Raw genomic sequence first — 18,842 nt, forward strand, 5'->3', positions numbered from 1 at the left:
TGTATTATCACTGTATCCACAGGTCTAATTCTAACTGTATCAGGACTTGTGTTTTCATTGTTGCGAACAATAGACACTGACTCTCACTAACTAAAGCAAAAAGAAGGAATTAACTGGAAGAATATTGTTGAGACTTGGAGACCAGAAGGAAGAGTCAAATAATCATATCTGGGAAAGGGCAGGAACCTAGGGTTCTTGGGGGAATCTCTGTAGCAGGAACCCATGGGTTGATTTTGTAGGGTACTGTTCTTGGATGACTCAGCTCCAATTGTCCTCCTTCCTGGGATTTCTGTAGGAGATTCAGCTTTCTGGATGAGAGAAGTTTTTTGGTCTAGCTTACAGCAGTTCACTCCTTTGACCAGAGTGAGCTGAATACTGTTGACTGACAGATGTACCAATACCACCTGTGATGGAGGTGGGGCAGTTCCCCAAAGGGAAAGAGAGGTGCTCTTAGGAGAAGAAGGTAGAAAGGAAGGAAGGCTGACTCAGTCAAAAAACGGATGTAATTTCAAAAAACTGCACTAATTTCTTTCCCCCCATCCTGTGCCTATCTTTTTTTCCATTTCTTCTTTTTTTTAAAGTACAGTTGGTTTACAATGTTGTATTAGATTCAGGTGTACCTAAAGTAATTCACATTCTTTTCCTTTATAGGTTATGATAAGATATCGAGTATAGTTCCTGTGCTATACAGTGGGGTCCTGTTGATTATCTGTTTTATATATAGTGGTGTATATGTGTTAATCTCAGACTCCTAGTTTATCCCCCGTCCCTTTCCACTTTGGTAACCATAGGTTTGTGTCATAACTCTGTCTGTGAGTCTGTTTCAGTTTTGAAAATGAGTTCATTTGTGTTACTTTTTAAGATCCCACATATAAGCAATATCATATGATATTTGCCTTTCTTTTTCTGACTCACTTCACTTAGTACGTATGATCATCTCTGGGTCCATCCATGTTGCGACAAATGGCATTATTTCATTCTTTCCTTAATGGCTGAACTGTTCCTATCTTTTTCTCTCTTCTTTTCTGTTGTCAGTTTTCTGCTTTTCTTCTGCTGATCACTGTCTTAGGTTTGGCAGTCAGTGACAGGCTTTGTATAATTGAGCTTGTTGGGTTTCAGTGTCTAGGAGTTTCTAATCTCTGCTTTGAGGACTCTAAGAAAATGTCTTCTGTATTGATGTTTGAACTGGAACACATTCAGCTGTTTTTCAGCACAAGGAGTCTCAATAATATTGCAGTACTCCAGGTCAGGAGGCAACAGTTAAAACTGGACATGGAACAACAGACTGGTTCCAAATAAGAAAAGGAGTACATCAAGGCTGTATATTGTTACCCTGCTTATTTAACTTATATGCAGAGTGCATCATGAGAAACTCTGGGCTAGAAGAAGCACAGGCTGAAATCAAGATTGCTGGGAGAAATATCAATAACCTCAGATATGCAGATGACACCACTCTTATGGCAGAAAGTGAAGAGGAACTAAAGAGCCTCTTGATGAAGGTGAAAGAGGAGAGGGAAAAAGTTGGCTTAAAGCTCAACATTCAGAAAACGAAGATATGGCATCTGGTCCCATCACTTCATGGCAAATAGATGGGAAACAGTGGAAACAGTGTCAGACTTTATTTTTTGGGCTCCAAAATCACTGCAGACGGCTATTACAGCCATGAAATTAAAAGATGCTTACTCCTTGGAAGGAAAGTTATGACCAACCTAGATAGCATATTGAAAACCAGAGACATTACTTTGTCAACAAAGGTCCGTCTAGTCAAGGCTATGGTTTTTCCAGTGGTCATGTATGGATGCAAGAGTTGGACTGTGAAGAAAGCTGAGCACTGAAGAATTGATGCTTTTGAACTGTGGTGTTGGAGAAGACTCTTGAGAGTCCCTTGGACTGCAAGGAGATCCAACCAGTCCATTCTAAAGGAGATCAGTCCTGGGTGTTCTTTGGAAGGACTGATGCTAAAGCTGAAACTCAAATACTTTTGCCACCTCATGGGAAGAGTTGACTCACTGGAAAAGACCCTGATGCTGGGAGGTATTGGGGGCAGGAGGAGAAGGGGACGACAGAGGATGAGATGGCTGGATGGCATCACCGATTCGATGGATATGAGTTTGAGTAAACTCCAGGAGTTGGTGATGGACAGCAGGCCTGGCGTGCTGTGATTCATGGGGTCGCAAAGAGTTGGACACGATTGAGTGACTGAACTGACTGACTGACTGATGCCTTTCCTAAACATAAGAATTGAAAACTCCTAGATTTACTTATAGCACTGTTTATAACAGTGCAAACTAGATACAAGCAAAATGATCAAGAAGGAATTGTTTATATAGTCATGACATCTCTTGTACAGCTATAACATAGGGTCACTCAACTCTGTTTTTTCCCTCTTTAATTATTATTTAATCTTTGGAGGATCTGAGAATTGCCGGCTCCCTTTCTAGAAAAATGTGTGTACATTGTGCATATAATTTCTCATAAATGCTTTGGGTATTTTGTAAACCAAGTAAAAATTTACCTCTAAATCCAAGAATTGTTATGAACAACCACTTGATATATTCTTGATGTAATGGAATACTTTTTAGGTTTAATCATTATTATGAGTTTATTTTTAATATAAAATGCTGTTCAAAATATACTGAAGAGAAATTAGCTACAAAAGAAGAGGCTAGCATATGTGTGTGTGTGTATAGTAGCATTTGGACAAAAGTTTGGACCACTGTCCAGGCAAATGATAAGTGTATTTCCCTCTGGTAGATCAACTACAGATAATTTTTTAAAATGATTAGTGTAGTCTCCTTCTAGTCTTCAAAAGTGAAAATCTATTACTCATGAAATTGTTAAAAAGGGACTATGATAAAGGAAATATATACTTTAATCACTTAGAGCTTATCTGTTTTATGCTGTCTGGTTTTCCTGGCTCTTTGATTAATGGTAGAAATAATTGGGAGGTGTGGGTAAAAGAAGGTCCTATGTCAAGCACTAAAGATAATCCAAAATGTGTGATTTTGAAAGTGAATTTTTTTATAATTCCTTCCTCAGCCCCAATAATAGCTGTTAGTGGTTTAATTTATGTACACCATTACACACACAGTTTGTTTCTTAAATGAAAATAGAATTGACATATATTGTTTGCAGTGTGATTTTTTTCATGTAAAATTTATGTTGGACCTCTTTCTATGTCTGCTCATAGTACTCAGTCTCAATTATTTTTAACACTTGCCTAGAATTCAGCTGTAAGAATCATCATAATTTATCTACTGCCCCTTTGCCATAGACCCGGTTTTTCAAAATAATGAGAAACATCTCAGTGAAAATTCATGTGTACATATCTTTGCACCTTTGTGAGAGTATTTCTGTAATATAGATTCCTGGCCATGGAATTTTTGTTCTCAGTTTCCCCCCAGGTAACAGGTTTGCAGTCTCCATTACGTAGTCTGTGTGTCCTACCGAAACAGTGGCAGAGTACAAGGGTCTGGGCCATACCAGGTGGCTGGGGGTTGGAGGTACTCAGGATTCCTGCTTGATCAACAGCCCAACTATTAAGAAAACATGACTTTCTGAGTCTGCAGCAGGTTGAAAGTGTGTCTGCTTTACTTTGTCAGAGGAAAGGATATTACAGGCGGGTGCAAGCATGCACACTGTCCTTTCCTCTAGTCTTGATTTCAGAGGCAGAGGAGCCTAGAGTCTATGTCAGATGATATGAAGGACAAGAAAGGTTGTCACTCAGAATGACTGTGTTTATAGTGAAAAGAGATAAGGATCATTCCAAAAACTTCTTGTTTTGAGTTATTCAAGATATTTGGATTCATAATGGTAAATTTGGCCTCAAAGGTGGCAAATGCTATTTTATCCTCCCTTCTCCTAACTGCAGAGCTTTTTGTTTGTTTGTTTGTTTAGTCACCAAGTAGTATTTGACTCTTTCGCAACCCCATGGACTATAGCCCGCCAGGGTCCTCTATCCGTGGAATTCTCCAAGCAAGAATACTGGTGTGGGTTGCCATTTCCTTCTCCAGGGGATCTTCCCTGGCTCAGGGATCGAACACACAGCTCTTGCTGTATCTCCTGCATTTCAGGTAAATTGTTTACCACTGGGCCACCAGGGATGCCCATGAACTATCTCCAGATCAAAAATTACCACTTCTCAAGCCCTACAGAATCTTCCCCACCACAACAAAAAATGTTTATAAAAACCAAACAAAAATGTATCCATACAATAAGCTGCTATTCAGTCATAGAAATAAAGTTACACACAGTACCATTTAAATGAATCTCTAAAAAATGTTGAGTAGAAGAATCAACATACAAAAGAATTCACATTGTATAATTTCTGATTATCTATCTATCTATCTATTATTTGTTTATCTGTAACAAATGACTCCAAAACCTCTTGCTTTAATACAACAGATATTATTACTGCTCATGGTTTTGTGGGTCAGAGCCATAGGAGTGGCTTGGAGCGTTTCTGGCTCAGGGTTGCTCATGGAGTTGCGGCCAAAGCCCTTTCGGTCAGTCTTCTTCAGGCTTGGCTTGGGCTAGGGATCCGCTTCTAATGTGGCCCAGTCACAAGTCCAGCTAGTTGGTGTTGGCTCTTGGTGGGAGACTTCAGTTCCTGTGTACATGGGTCTCTTGTACTTTCCTCATGGTCCTCACAGATTCAACAATCTGAAAGACCTAGATACAAGTTGCAGTTAACTTTTTTGATAGCCCCAGAGATGAATCACACAACCCGCCGTGATTCAGTGTAGGGAGAGATCACCAGGAGACCAGAATCACTGGAGGGCCATCTTGGAAGCTGACTAGCCTAATTTCATTTATCTCAAGGCCTCGAATAGGCAAGAATAAACTATATGGCTTAGGGTGGCATGCTTAGGTGTTAAAACTGTAGAAGAAAAGAAGGAATGATTACTATAAAAGTGATTACCTCTCTGCCAACAAAGGTCTGTTTAGTCAAGGCTATGGTTTTTCCAGTGGTCATGTATGGATGTGAGAGTGGACTGTGAATTGATGCTTTTGAACTGTGGTGTTGGAAAAGACTCTTGAGAGTCCCCTGGACTGCAAAGAGATCCAACCAGTCCATCCTAAAGGAGACCAGTCCTGGGTGTTCATTGGAAGGACTGATGCTAAAGCTGAAACTCCAGTACTTTGGCCACCTCATGTGAAGAGTTGACTCATTGGAAAAGACCCTGATGCTGGGAGGGATTGGGGACAGGAGGAGAAGGGGATGACAGAGGATGAGATGGCTAGATGGTATCACCGACTTGATGGACATGAGTTTGAATGAACTCTGGGAGTCGGTGGTGGACAGGGAGGCCTGGCGTGCTGCGATTCATGGGGTCGCAAAGAGTTGGACACAACTGAGCGACTGAACTGATCTGAACACCAGTTTGGTACTATCACCCCATTTTTACATAAAACAAAATTGAGAATTAGGGTGCTTTAGGTATCTTACTCAAGGTCACCTAGCTGGTTACTGGTGGAGCCAGAGATCATAGCCAGCCAGTGGCCCTTCTGATGCAGAAAAGGAGGTCAGAGTATTTGTTGTTGTTCCCTCACTAAGTCCTGTCTGACTCTTTGTGACCTCCTGCACTGCAGCACGCCAGGCTTCCCTGTCCTTCACTATCTCCTGGAATTCACTCAAACTCATATCCTTTGAGTCAGTGATGGCATCCAAACATCTCATCCTTTGTCGCCCTCTTCTCCTCTTGCCCTAATTCTTTCCCAACATCAGAATCTTTTCCAATCAGTCAGCTCTTTGCATCAGGTGGCCAAATTATTGGAGCTTCAGCATCAGTCTTTCCAGTGAATATTCAAGACTGATTCCCTTTAGGATAGACTGGTTTGATCTCTTTGCAGTCCAAGGGACTCTCAAGAGTCTTCCCCAGCACCACAACTCGAAAGAGTCCTTTCTTCTGCCCTCAGCCTTCTTTATGGTCCAACTCTCACATCCATACATGACTACTGGAAAAACCATAGCTTTGACTATATGGACCTTTGTTGGCAAAGTGATGTCTCTGCTTTGTAATATGCTGTCCAGGTTTGTCATAGCTTTTATTCCAAGGAGCAAACATCTTCTATTTTTGTGGCTACAGTCATTGTTTAGTATACGTTTAAACCTGTTTTTGTCTAAGTTGAACAAACTTTGGAAACCTTTTGTGAATCAGTCAACCAGTCTTTCTCAGTATATGAGTGGCACAGAGTAAGTACTACAAAGATATTTTTTAAATGAATAAAGAAATAAAGATTTAGTTATTTTACTTACTTTACAAAAGTCTTGTATGGAGTATGTCATATGCTAACCACTGGTCTATGTATTTTACAAGTATTAATCCCTATGGAATTAATATTAATTCCTTTCCTCATCTCTAAGAAATAAGTCCCTGGGGACCTCTTCTTCTTCATTCGCTCCTAGGCTGGAAGTTTTCTGTTGTTTTTTTTTTCCAGCTACTTGACGTTTGATCCCCAGGGCTTGATATTTTAGCACACTACTTTTGACACATCAGTTCAGCAACAGCACACTGAGTCCTTACTCCTTACTGAGTTCTAGGAGGAAATAAAGACGAATATATTTTCATTAGCAACCTGACAAATGAGTCCTTGTCTTTTAAAACTTTTTGACAATGTTTTGTGTTAACTTGGTTGGGAACATCAGATCCCTTGAGGTTTACCCTTGCAACCCTCACAACAGGAAATGTGCATGTATGTTGGCTTATTTCGATTTCTGAATTTAGTTCCTTTAATAAGTGCTAAATGTGATTCATTCGGTTATTTTCCAGCATATTTTTCCAAATTTCCCATGAGCAAGTCTAAACGTGTTTGCTTGTTGCTCTAATGAAGAAATCTCAGCTTCCTTATCAACCATGCCACTGGGATACAGGCTAAATTCTGCTTTGATAAATCAGTTCAGACTAAGATAGAGCATTAGTGTTGGAGAAGAAATTAGTTATTTTGTTCCATCAATATTTGCCTAAGTACAAATGGACACTGTGGAAAACCTACTAAAAATTCTATTTTCATTTGCAATATCCTTGCTATCATTACAAAAAGGAACAATGTGTGTTTGCTAGAAAACATATTTTTTTCACATGATAGGTAATCCATTCATTTATTCAATCAGATCAGATCAGATGAGTCGCTCAGTCGTGTCCGACTCTTTGCGACCCCATGAATCGCAGCACACCAGGCCTCCCTGTCCATCACCATCTCCCAGAGTTTACCCAAACTCATGTCCATCGAGTTGGTGATGCCATCCAGCCATCTCATTATCCTGCCCCCAATCCCTTCCAGCATCAGAGTCTTTTCCAGTGAGTCAACTCTTCGCATGAGGTGGCCAAAGTACTAGAGTTTAGCATCAATCCTTCCAAAGAACAACCAGGGCTGATCTCCTTTAGAATGGACTGGTTGGATCTCCTTGCAGTCCAAGGGACTTGCAAGAGTCTTCTCCAACACCACAGTTCAAAAGCATCAATTCTTTGGCGCTTAGCTTTCTTCACAGTCCAACTCTCACATCCATACATGACCACTGGAAAAACCATAGCCTTGACTAGACAGACCTTTGTTGGCAAAGTAATGTCTCATATTGCTTTTCAATATGCTATCTAGGTTGGTCATAACTTTTCTTCCAAGGAGTAAGCATTAGACAGTTTTTAAACATTCATTGTGGGCATGGACCCAGCGTTCTGGGAGCTCATTGTCTGGGCAGGGAGAGGAGTGCACTGGGGGTGTGTGTGTGGTGGGGGGTGGTGGTGATGGAGGAAGGAGTGGTTTTAGGGTGTGGGAGCTGTGTACAGAAATTAAGCAGATGACTACAGGACTGGGTACTGCAGATAGCATATCTTGTAAACTTAGGGATAGGACCCTTAAACCAATCTGGGAACTTGCTGAAGGTTGGTGGGATAGAGCAAGGCTTCCTGGAGAAGGTAATATTTAAGCTGAGTCTTGAAGGAGTGTGTTGGGCAAAAGGGGAGATAAAGGTTCTCCAGACAGAAATAGCCTGGCATATTCCAGGAACTTCAGCAGTTTGGCGTCACTGGAGTTACTTAATATGCAAGTCAGGGAGTAATCTCAGAGGAGGTCCAGAAGTGATAGGGGGAGCCAGGACATAGACAGCCAGTTATCCATTGTCAAAGAGCCGGGTTGTTATTCAGTGGGGAATCCTAAAATTTTAAAATAAGGAAAAGACAAGATGAGATTTGTGTCTTAAAAAGATTCCTCTTGGAAAAATTTCAAAAGCACACCTGCTTTTTGGCCTAGCAGTTTAATTTCTAGGCAATTATTGTGGATGGGAGCAAAGATTTAGTTACTTGGATAGGAGTGAAATTACCTAAAATAGTGAAAAGTTGAAAACAACCTGAAAGTCCAGCAATACAGAATTTAGAAAAATAAGATCTTGCAAATTTACTGAATGGAAAGTGTATTTTAAAAACATTGAAATGATGTTGTGGGCAAGGAAAGCTACTCATATTACATGAAAGGGAAAAGTATGTGATGAAATGATATATTCAGTATGATATTCTTCTGAATAGTTTTTGAAATTAAGTATGTAATAATAACATGGTCGTGGTTGTTTAATCACTAAGTAATGTCCAACTCTTGTGACTTTTTGGACTGTAGGGGCTTTGGGGCTCATGAGCTTCAAAAGGCATCTCTTTTTTAAAAAATAATTAAATAATTTTTTTTCTAATTAAACCATTGAAGTATAGTTGATTTATAGAGTATTTTATTAGTTTCAGGAGTACAGAATAATGATTAAAAATTTTTAGAGATCATACTCCATTTAAAGTTGTTACAAAATATTGGATTTATTCCCTGTAAAAGGCACTTCTTTGCTTTGAATCTCTCTCCTGGACTAAACTTTAGTTAGTTGCCTCTGAATTCTCTTCCCAGTTAGACCTTGACTTTTGGATTTCCACTAGCATTGACCAGTTTTAGCAAGAATCCAGTCAAGTCAGTTTAACCAGCAGCCCCCACCCCGATATCTGATCACCTTCTTCATCCCTACCATCCCCTAGGAAATATCTGATTACCTAGCCTGCCTTCAGCAAGAATCCTGTTAGGTCAGTTTAAGCAAAGAATTTCACTACCTTTTTAGTAATTTACTACCCACTGACCACCTTCCACACCCCAATACACATTCTGTTTCTTGGATATAAATCTCCAACTTTTTCTTGCTGTGTTTGAAGTTGAGTCCAGTGTGTTTCCTCTACTGTAAAACCTCACCCATTGCTGTTGTTCCTACACCTATGGCAATAATCCCCCTGAATCATGTTGGGCTTATTATTCTTTAATAAGTGCCAGAATAATTTTTCTTTAGAAGTTCTTAACAAGGTAAAAGTGAGAGTGGCTTGGTCATGTCCGACTCTCCGTGACCCGATGGACTACACAGTTCATGGAATTCTCCAGGCTAGAATACTAGAATACTGCAGTGGGTAGTTGTTCCCTTCTCCACCGGATTTTCCAAACCCAGGGACTGAAGCCAGGTCTCCTTTATTGCAGGGGGATTCTTTACCACCTGAGCCACCAGGGAAGCCTCTCTTCAAAGTCATTGCTTAGCTCTTAACCCTGGTGGCTCTTCAACTGCTGCACGCCAATCAGCTATTCTTGAGACTCATTAGATTTCCTTTCCTAAATTCATTTAAATCGCCCTTCATACCTCAGCCAGTCTTTTCCTAATCCATTTATGTTGCAATTTATATTCAGACCTAAGCTTCACAAATTTTGCCTTGGATTTTTTATTAATCATCTTCTTTGCTTTATTCAAATCAGAACTCAGATAAAGCCTGCAAAATGTTTGAGTGATATGTCTCTTTTTTTCCAAAATCATTTTTAAAATGAGATTTAACTCATGTACCTAATATGTCTTTTAAATGTTTAAAAATCTATATAGCAGTTCCTCCTTCCCCTTTTATTTCATGCAGTTTGTTTTTTTGAAGGTTTCTCAATGTCTTGTAGATTTCTCAATTTCTGAATCCTTGTGGTATTATTAACATATTTCTCTCTTTTTTTCCCCCTGGAAATTGGTGGTAGTTTTCATAGTTTATACATAGGTTTCTTTCTCTTACTCTCTCCCTTCCTTTTTTTCTTTCTCTTCTGTCCTTCTCTCTCTCTCCTCCTTTTCTTTTCTCTTTCTTTCCTTCTTCCCCCACTCTTTCTTTCTTTTGTAGCTTAGTCACTTCTCCTCCAAGAACTCTCTCTTGTTTTGCTTTCAGTGGTTGCTTCTTTTTCAGACACTTGTAGAATTTACCTATCACTTTATTTATCCATGAGATCATTTTCACTACTATTCCTAAAAAGTCAGGGACCCTATCCTGAGTACAGGGGATACAGGTGGCTCATTACTGCCGTTTCCCCCATAACTAGCACATAATGTGGCTGGCTCCACAAATGGTTGTTGGGATAAATGAGTATAAAGTATAAATCACACACCAGTTATCTGCTGCCTAACATTTGCCACCTTGGGTGTGGCTTCTCATTGTGCTACAAGCCCTGACTCAGCTCCTGAACTTTGACCCTCTTGAGGGCAGGAAGTCAGATACATTCTTGTAGTCTGGGTACCTAACAGAATACCATGTTCATAACCAGTGCATTTTTACTTTGAACATTTTTAACAGTTACAGCAAAAAGAAAAAAAATTTGGTTCATATATCTGAAAAGTCCAAGGATATCTGACTTCAGATGTGGTTGGAATGGGGAGCTGAAATGATGTTACTGTTATTTTCTGTTTCTCAATTTTGCTTGTTTCTGCTTCTTTTTGTTGATCTCATCTCATTTTCTCTCATTTTTTATCAGCTTCACTGCTGATCAAAAAATGGCCATTATTCTGTGGCCATAAGTAATAAGCTGTAGGTTTCCTTACCTCCAGCACTGTGCTTCCAAGAATCAGACAGTCTTCCCGAGATGCCCCAGAAGAAGAGTCTCAAGGAGGACTTCTAGTCACGGTAGGACACTGTGTCCATCCCTCAAGGAATCACCATGGCTAGGAAAATGGCCCCCCTGATGGGCCAGGAACAGTCTCATAGCTACTCCCACAGGGTGGCAGATGGCACTGTCATCAATAACCCAACCATAGGTGATGAAAAGAGTCATCTTCCTGGACCGAGTAGGATGAGATCAGAAGAAAAAATGAAGGAGAAAAAAATAGCAGCTATCTGTGTGTACCTCAGGGCAAGCTTACTTAGTTGGAGCTAAGTTCAGGTGTCTTAGCTTTCCTGACAGTTTATTCCCTTTTGGGTTAGATCCCTTAGGTCTAGCAGGTCACTGTGGGATATAATGACAAAATGGACTATTTCATTATAATTCAAAAAGACCCTTGCTCCTCGGAAGAAAAGCTATGATCAACCTAGACAGCAAATTAAAAAGTAGAGACATTACTTTGCCAACAAAGGTCTGTCTAGTCAAAACTATTTTTTACCAGTAGTCATCTATGGATGTGAGAGTTAGACTGTAAAGAAAGCTGAGCGCCGAAGAATTGATGCTTTTGAACTGTGATGTTGGAGAAGACCCTTGAGAGTCCCTTGGACTGCAAGGAGATCCAACCAATCTATCCTGAAGGAAATCAGTCCTGAATATTCATTGGAAGAACCGATGCTGAAGCTGAAACTCCAGTACTTTGGCCACCTGATGAGAAGAACTGACTCACTAAAAAAGACCCTGATGCTGGGAAAGATTGAAGGTGGGAGGAGAAGGGGATGACAGAGGATGAGATGTTTGGATGGCATCACTGACTCAATGGACAGAAGCTTGAGTAAGCTCCGGGAGCTGGTGATGGACAGGGAACCCTGGTGTGCTGCAGTCCATGGGGTTGCAGAGTCGGACATGACTGAACGATTGAACTGAGCTGAACTGAACCCGAAGTCCTTGATAGCCTTTGAAGGTCAACGGACTAAAATTAGGCACAAGAATCTCGTTTTCATCCACATTTTCTGTGGAGCACATCAGTGGCTTTCCTCATATTAAAAGGTTTCCAGTGAACCAAAAGATTAAGAAGATTCCAGTGTTTCTCAATACAGGTATGGATGATATTTAGATAAGAAAGTTTGTCATTGTGCAAGACATAGAGAGTCTCTAGCCTATACCCCTTAAATTCCTGTAACACCTCCATGTTATTATGATATTCATCCCCTTCTAGTAGTAGTAATGTTAGTTGCTCAGTCATGTTCAGTGCTTTGAGACCCCATGGACTGTAGCTCACCAGACTCCTCTGTCCACGGGATTTTCCCAGGAAAGAATACTGGAGTGGATTGCTATTCCCTTCTCCAGAGGATCTTCTCAACCCGGGGATCAAACCCAGGTCTCCTGCATTGCAGGCAGATTCTTTACCATTTGAGCTACAGGGAAGTCCATATTCCAGTCACCTATAGCTGAGAAACAAGATGAGAGCACAAGTATAGTCTCAGTGTTTCTTGCATGTTTTACGTTTCCTCTTCTTTCTGGCAGAGAATAACTTTTTTCTTTTTTTAACTTTAATGTCTAATTTCCAGTAGTATCTATCATGGAATCTGGGATCCTATTTCACGAGCACAAAAAGCCTATTTTCCACAGGAGTGTTCAGGTTCTGTAATATTTTACTGGTATGGACCTAATGTGATGTTTCATCCAAGGCGAACTAGCAAACAGCCAAATCCTGGGAGGTACCGGTCATTAGTCTAGCCTCCTTAGAATTTTCTTGCAGGATGATCATTTATTACTTTTGAAAGGACAAACTCACAAATGAAGTGTTAGTCTAAGAAATATCTTCAAGATCTGGCAAATAAAACAATGACCATTGAGCAGCATTTTTATAGATTACAGATCATTCTGTTGCATTTGACCTCGAAACATCTTCAAAAAACAGATTTTGCAATCTCCTCTTTTATAGTTGAAGAAATTAAGCCTTCTAGGAATCAAGTGACACGCTCACGATTACACAGCACTTTAGAGAAGGACTCGGGATTTCAACTGTGGGTCTTAGAACTTTAAAAGCCACCCTCTAACTCTCTACTTCCTTCCTGATACCTCCAAACACTTTTAAAAGAAAGAAAAATACCCTCCTGGAACTAATCAGAGGGAAAGACTGGAAGTTCAAATGAGCCATAACAGTGTCTGTTAATCTGTTACCTAACTGAGTGCCGGGAAGCTGTGGTGGGGGTGGGGGGAGTTGACACTCGTACATTTTATGTGCCCCACAGCTTCACTCCTGTAAAGTTAGGACGATTTCATTTGAATTCCCAGCCAACTGAGAAATTAAAAGCAGACAGTGACGACGCTGTTTTGTAACTTTGTGCCTTTTAAAATTAACTGCACCTTTCAAGTGCCGCTTTGGATTAGAAGTGGCTAATTGGATAAAGGAGAGAGTCATTCAGCTGGATGAAAAGTATTGTAAAAGCCCTGACTGAGTTAGTTAAAGGAAAGGGACGCACAAGAACAGTACTATTTTACTTACAGAGTGAAGGAAAGTTCCTCCACGCAGTTCCAAATCGAGGACAGGTTGATTTGTCGCAGCAGCGCTGTAATACATGTAGCCTAATATAAAGTCTGTTTAAGAGAGACTTAAGGGCTGAAACTTTCTAGTGCCAAAACCCTTTACTATTTTTTTTTTTTAACAAGGACTTGGCGTGCCCTCGCGAAATGTGTGAGCTTGGAGGAGGAGTGATGGTAGGAGAACACAGCTGAGTCCATTCTTATTAAATGGTCAAGTCTGTACCCTTGAAGCTAGTGGAGAGAGAGAAGGGAGAGGAGCTGCTGACATTGACAATGAATCCAAACTGGAGTTGCACTAGCGGTGTCTACCACGTTGCCTCTGCCCTCGCTTAGCCTTCTGGGAATTGTAGTTTTGTGGCGAGCGGTTCCCCTGGCAAGTCGGGTATACTCGGCCCGGCTGTGACTACAGCTCCCAGACGGCGCCGGGCAGCCGCCCCTCCCGTCCCGGTTCGAGTGTAAACTCCCGGCGCCGGGGCGGGCGGCCGCGCGCGGGCCAGCGGGCTGAGCTCTGCAAGGCTTGGGGGCGCACCGCTCGGGGGACCCAGGCCCCGCCACCTCCCCTCCGACCCCGGGCTCGGTTCTCACTTTGGAGCAGTGCGAGGACGGGAAGCTGGAGCCATGCAGTCGGAATCGGGGATCGTGCCGGATTTCGAAGTCGGGGAGGAGTTTCACGAAGAGCCCAAAACCTATTACGAACTCAAAAGTCAACCTTTGAAGAGCAGGTGAGTGGTGACAGCTGGAGGGAGGCGCGGCCCGCCCCTGGAGGACCCGTTGCCGCCCACTCTGAGGCGAGGAAAGCAGCTGGCCCGGACTCTGGGACAAGGACCCCGTGCCCTTGCCCCGGGGCAGAGGGCGAACTGACCCCCGCAGCTGGGGGCCGTGCCGGCCGGACGGGTGCACCTATAAGGGTCTCCGCCCGAGCGCATTTTGGGCGTGCGGCGGGCAGCCCCGGACAGCCCGCGAGGGCGAGGGGATCCCTCGGTTGGGGATACCAGCTGCGGAGAGCGGGTGGGGGCTGGGGAGTGCCCCGACGCGGAGGTAGGGGAGAAGGAGCGCCGGGCCGGGCCGCGGTCTGGGTTAGTTTCGAGTGAACCCCTTTTCTGAAAATCCCAGGGGGCTGAGAACTTGGGGGAGGGAGAGCTTACGGTGGATCGAGCGCGACGTTAGAGACAAGCAATTAGCTCCTGTGTTGTTGGCCGCTTAGGAGTCGGCCCCTCTGGGAAAACCGACCTCGGGCCGCCGCCAGGTGAGGTTTCCCGAGCCCCGCCCCTGACCTTCCCGGCCGCGGCACCCCTGTGCGGGAGGGGCGGGGTGCGGGGGGGGGGGGCGTGTTTCCTTGTCCAGGTGGAACTCCCGGGCTTTGGGGTCTCATTCAAATGCAGGCCTTCCCTGGAGGGGGTGGGGGTGGGGGAACTTTGAGACGGAGATTTGGCCGAGTGACCGCTGTTGGGCCGAGACATGTCTTTAATTCTCTGGGCACTTCTAAAACTGTTTGGGAGGAGAGTGAAGACACCTGCTGGTCTGGCGTCCCATCACCCTTAGTGCTCACTTCTTAGGCTGCCTCCACTCCCACTTGTCCCTTGGAGCAGTTTGGGTGTCTTTCTTCCTCTCTGTCCTGTGGCCACTCAGGACATTTCCAATGTTTACTAAGAGAGAGGTGGTCAGTTGAGGCGCTGAGAGTAGAGAGGGTTTAGTTCCGCCCCTCAGTTGTGAGGTAGCATGAGGCTGGAACTAGAAGCTTCAGCAGTGCTTCTGCATCCGTTTCAAACCTTCTGCCGGCCCCTCACTGTCGATGGTGTTTGGGTGAAGGGGGGGACAGGGTCCGGAAATCATGGTGAAGGAAGGACTGGATCCGGAGTGAAGGGATGTGATCAGAGCTGCTGGGGCATGGGGGATTGGTACTTGTGCAGTTAAGTTCGTTTCCTTCAGGGCTGTGTCAGACTCTGAATCCACTTTGGAGAAGGAAATCTGCGGAGAGCACACCGACTGACGGTGGCTGAAGCAGCCTCTTGGCAGATGCTTCAGGGAGATTGGAAGGAAACCTCCTATGCAGTTAGTTGCCTAAAACCAGCCTTTAGTTGGTGGTTTCTCTTCATAATGGCTGTTTTGTGTGTGAGCCTAGATTGTGTGTGTTGGGGGTTGGGGGTGTGGAGTAATAGTGTGTAAAGGGTATTGTTGGTTATGCTCATTGGGGCTTTATCTGTATTCGGCTGAAGGGACCAGTGTTTTACCGAGCAGTCTCTGCTTTTGCTTCTATAAGCAAATGCTTACATGGCCAGAATGAGGGAGGGAGTGTGTGTGTGTGTGTGTGTGTGTGTGTAGTCCTGAAAGAAATGAATTAACCGGACTGTTTGGAACATTTTTGATGGTAGCTGATACATAACATTAAATAAATTTGAGAGAGTGAGGAAAATACCATCTGGAAAAACCCAAATGAATGCCATGAAACTCACGTTGGAGGATTTGGGGCCTGTTCTTTTTCAGAGTCGGCAAAAAAAAAAAAAAAAAAAAGACTTGCAAGGGTTGAGCATCCTCAGGAGCTAGCTTGCACGTGTAAAGAAAATTTCGTGGATGTGGGAAGCACTGGTTTCACACGTTGAAGCTGGAAACAGGTGCAGGATGGAACCGGTGCACAGAGAAAGGCTAAATGAAAAAAGTTGTAAAACTTGTCTGTGGAGCAGACACATGCTCTTTGAAATAAACCAGTGAAATAAAATCTGTGAATAAATATATGGGGTTGGCAAAATTTCCCTATAGTACAGTTTTCCACAGTTTTCTGATGTATTGTCATCGACATCTGTTGTGTGACTTTGCAAGGGCTGCATGTTCAGGGCCTCCTCCTCGTGGCTTTTTGTCTTAAGTCTGCCTGGGCACCTCCCTTCTTGTAATCTTGGTTGGAAAAAGTTGAAATCAGAAGGGGGAGATGGCTGCAACTGCCTTGTCTATCAGATGTATTTTCTGGATTGTCTTTTGGAGTTGAAGATATGTCTAGAATCCTCCTGAAAAAGAAGATTGTTAATAACAGAAGACTGTTAGTTGTGTCCAACTCTTTGCGAACCCATAGACTGTAGCCTGCCAGGCTCCTCTGTCCCTTTGATTCTCCAGACAAGAATACTGGAGTGGATTGCCATTCCCTTCTCCAGGGGCTCTTCCCAACCCAGGGATCCAACGTGGGTCTCCTGCGTTACAGCCAGATTTTTTACCATCTGAGCCACCAGGGATGCCCCTAGAATCTGCCTACTTGTCACCAACTCCTCTGCTCCCACTTTAGTTCAGACTTGCCACCTGGCCTCGCTGGCTAATTGTCTCTTACCTGTTCTCCTGCCTTTATCCTTGCTGACTCTCAGTGGATTTTTCAACACAGGAGCCACAATGTCTATGTTAAAATCGGTTTTCAACCTTTTGGTTGCTACAGTGGATGAGAGTTACTACTGGCCTCTAGTAAGTAGAGAGTGGAAATGCTGCTGAACATTCTCCAGTGCTCAGGACAGTCTCACAATGAAGAATTATCTGTACCCAGATTGTTACTGCTGAGGCTGAGAAACCTCATGTTAAATGTATCACATCATGTTCTCTCTTCAGAACCCTCCCTGGTATCAGTAAAACTCGAGACCCTTAAAGTGGTCCAAGGCAGACCACTTTATGGGCGGGCTCCCTGTCAGCACTGACTGTGGGTCTCTTGTTGCCCCTGGTCCCTCTGCTGCAGCCAGCCTCCTCACCATTCCCGGAACACTCCAGACCTCTCCCCCTCTGTCCCTTTGTAAGCTGCACTTGCTGGGGCCAGCAAGTGCACTTTCTGTCTTTGTCCGGAGAGCAGTAGCATTCATTCCCTCCCCAGCCGACTTCATGTCTTCCCTTAAATGTCATTCCTGCCTTGAGCACGCTCTGTGCTGTGGCTCTCCGTCTAAACTCTCAGTGTCCCTTGCCCTGCTCGGTTTTTCCCACAGTACTTACATTATGACCTAGTCTATCATTTTCTAATGGGTTCCAGTTATGCTATGTTTCTCTGTACTAAATTGCAGGGTCCAAGGGGATAGGGATTTCTGGGTCTTCCTGGTTTACTGTGATGCCCCCAGGACCTAGAACAGAGTTTCATCATCAGTGCTGTTGACACTTTGGACTGGATAGGTCTTTGCTGTGGGGGCTGTCCTGGGCATTGCAGGATGTTTAACAGCATTCCAGGCTTCTTCCTGCTCAAGGCCATAGCATCCCTCCTCAAGTTGTGACATCCAAAAATATGTCCAGATGCCACCAAATGTCCATGGGACACAGACTCACCCCTGTGGCAGATGAACAGGCCTAGAACAATGCCTGGCACAATAGTGTTTTGTTGTTTGACTATGTGTTGTTTTCTCCCTTTGTATTTCATTCTGGATGGGCCATTTGATTCTGGTTTTTGCATTTAAGGCTGCCTTCCTTTTAAAATAGGTATCCACCATGCTGTCTCCAAAGAGGAGTTTATATATTCTTCATCTGGACTAGGCTTAGATGTGCAAGTGTTTGATGAGGAAGGACAGTTTCATTCCTAACCCAGACCTCCTAGACTTTAGGAATGTGAAGCCAATGGATTTAGGTGATGGAACCCCACTTTGGTCACAATGACTGGAGAAGCTGTGTCATAGAGAGAAACACAAGAGAAAAGGGTCTTCTGAAGAAATGTTTGCAGTTTGGTTCCTCCCCAAAGGTTTTTGAAACCTTGGTGTATTCTCCTGGAAATGAGCCATGAATGGTGGGTGGCAGAGGAAAGGTGCCAAATATGAGAGGGTGAACCCAGATATCACACATGGGCACAGTCAGGTCAGGGTCAGATGTGGAACCATTGAATGGGTCCATCTCAGGGAAGGGACTCTCTGTAGGGCTTTAGGTCCCGAAAAAAAATTTTTTTTTTAATATGTTAGCATCTTTCAGGTTCATAGTTCTTTTGTTTTGTTTCAGTTCAGTTCAGTTCAGTCGCTCAGTCATATCCGACTCTTTGCAACCCCATGAATCGCAGCACGCCAGGCCTCCCTGTCCATCACCAACTCCCGGAGTTCACTCAAACTCAGGTCCATCGAGTCAGTGATGCCATCCAGCCATCTCATCCTCTGTCGTCCCCTTTTCCTCTGCCCCCAATCCCTCCCAGCATCAGAGTCTTTTCCAATGAGTCAACTCTTCACATGAGGTGGCCAAAGTACTGGAGTTTCAGCTTTAGCATCATTCCTTCCAAAGAACACCCAGGGCTGATCTCCTTTAGAATGGACTGGTTGGATCTCCTTGCAGTCCAAGGGACTCTCAACTTGGTGCTAAATTTTGTGGCTTTGTAGCTGCTAATGCCCTTTTCCTGGAGAGACTTCAGAATTTATTTAATCTAATTCCAGTTTCTCCTCTTCTCAAAGTTTTAATAATGG

The 18,842-nt window shown here is 43.4% G+C and overlaps 1 protein-coding gene across 5 annotated transcripts in view; it reads left to right on the forward strand.

The window, feature by feature from the left end:
• Positions 1-13,901: 13,901 nt before the first annotated feature.
• MITF (melanocyte inducing transcription factor) overlaps positions 13,902-18,842 on the forward strand; it is a 230,614-nt gene continuing 225,673 nt past the window's right edge. For 3 of the 5 annotated variants that reach the window (XM_040247236.1, XM_040247237.1, XM_040247234.1), the window contains exon 1: positions 13,932-14,177. In XM_040247236.1, coding sequence (XP_040103170.1) covers positions 14,074-14,177 — 104 coding nt within the window. In that variant the 5' untranslated portion in view covers positions 13,932-14,073. Of the gene's footprint in view, positions 14,178-18,842 lie in introns of all 5 variants that reach the window. The other 2 variants (XM_040247238.1, XM_040247233.1) reach the window with 2 other exon arrangements.

Source organism: Oryx dammah, unplaced genomic scaffold, assembly GCF_014754425.2.
Source record: "Oryx dammah isolate SB20612 unplaced genomic scaffold, SCBI_Odam_1.1 HiC_scaffold_9, whole genome shotgun sequence".
Lineage (NCBI taxonomy): Eukaryota > Metazoa > Chordata > Mammalia > Artiodactyla > Bovidae > Oryx > Oryx dammah.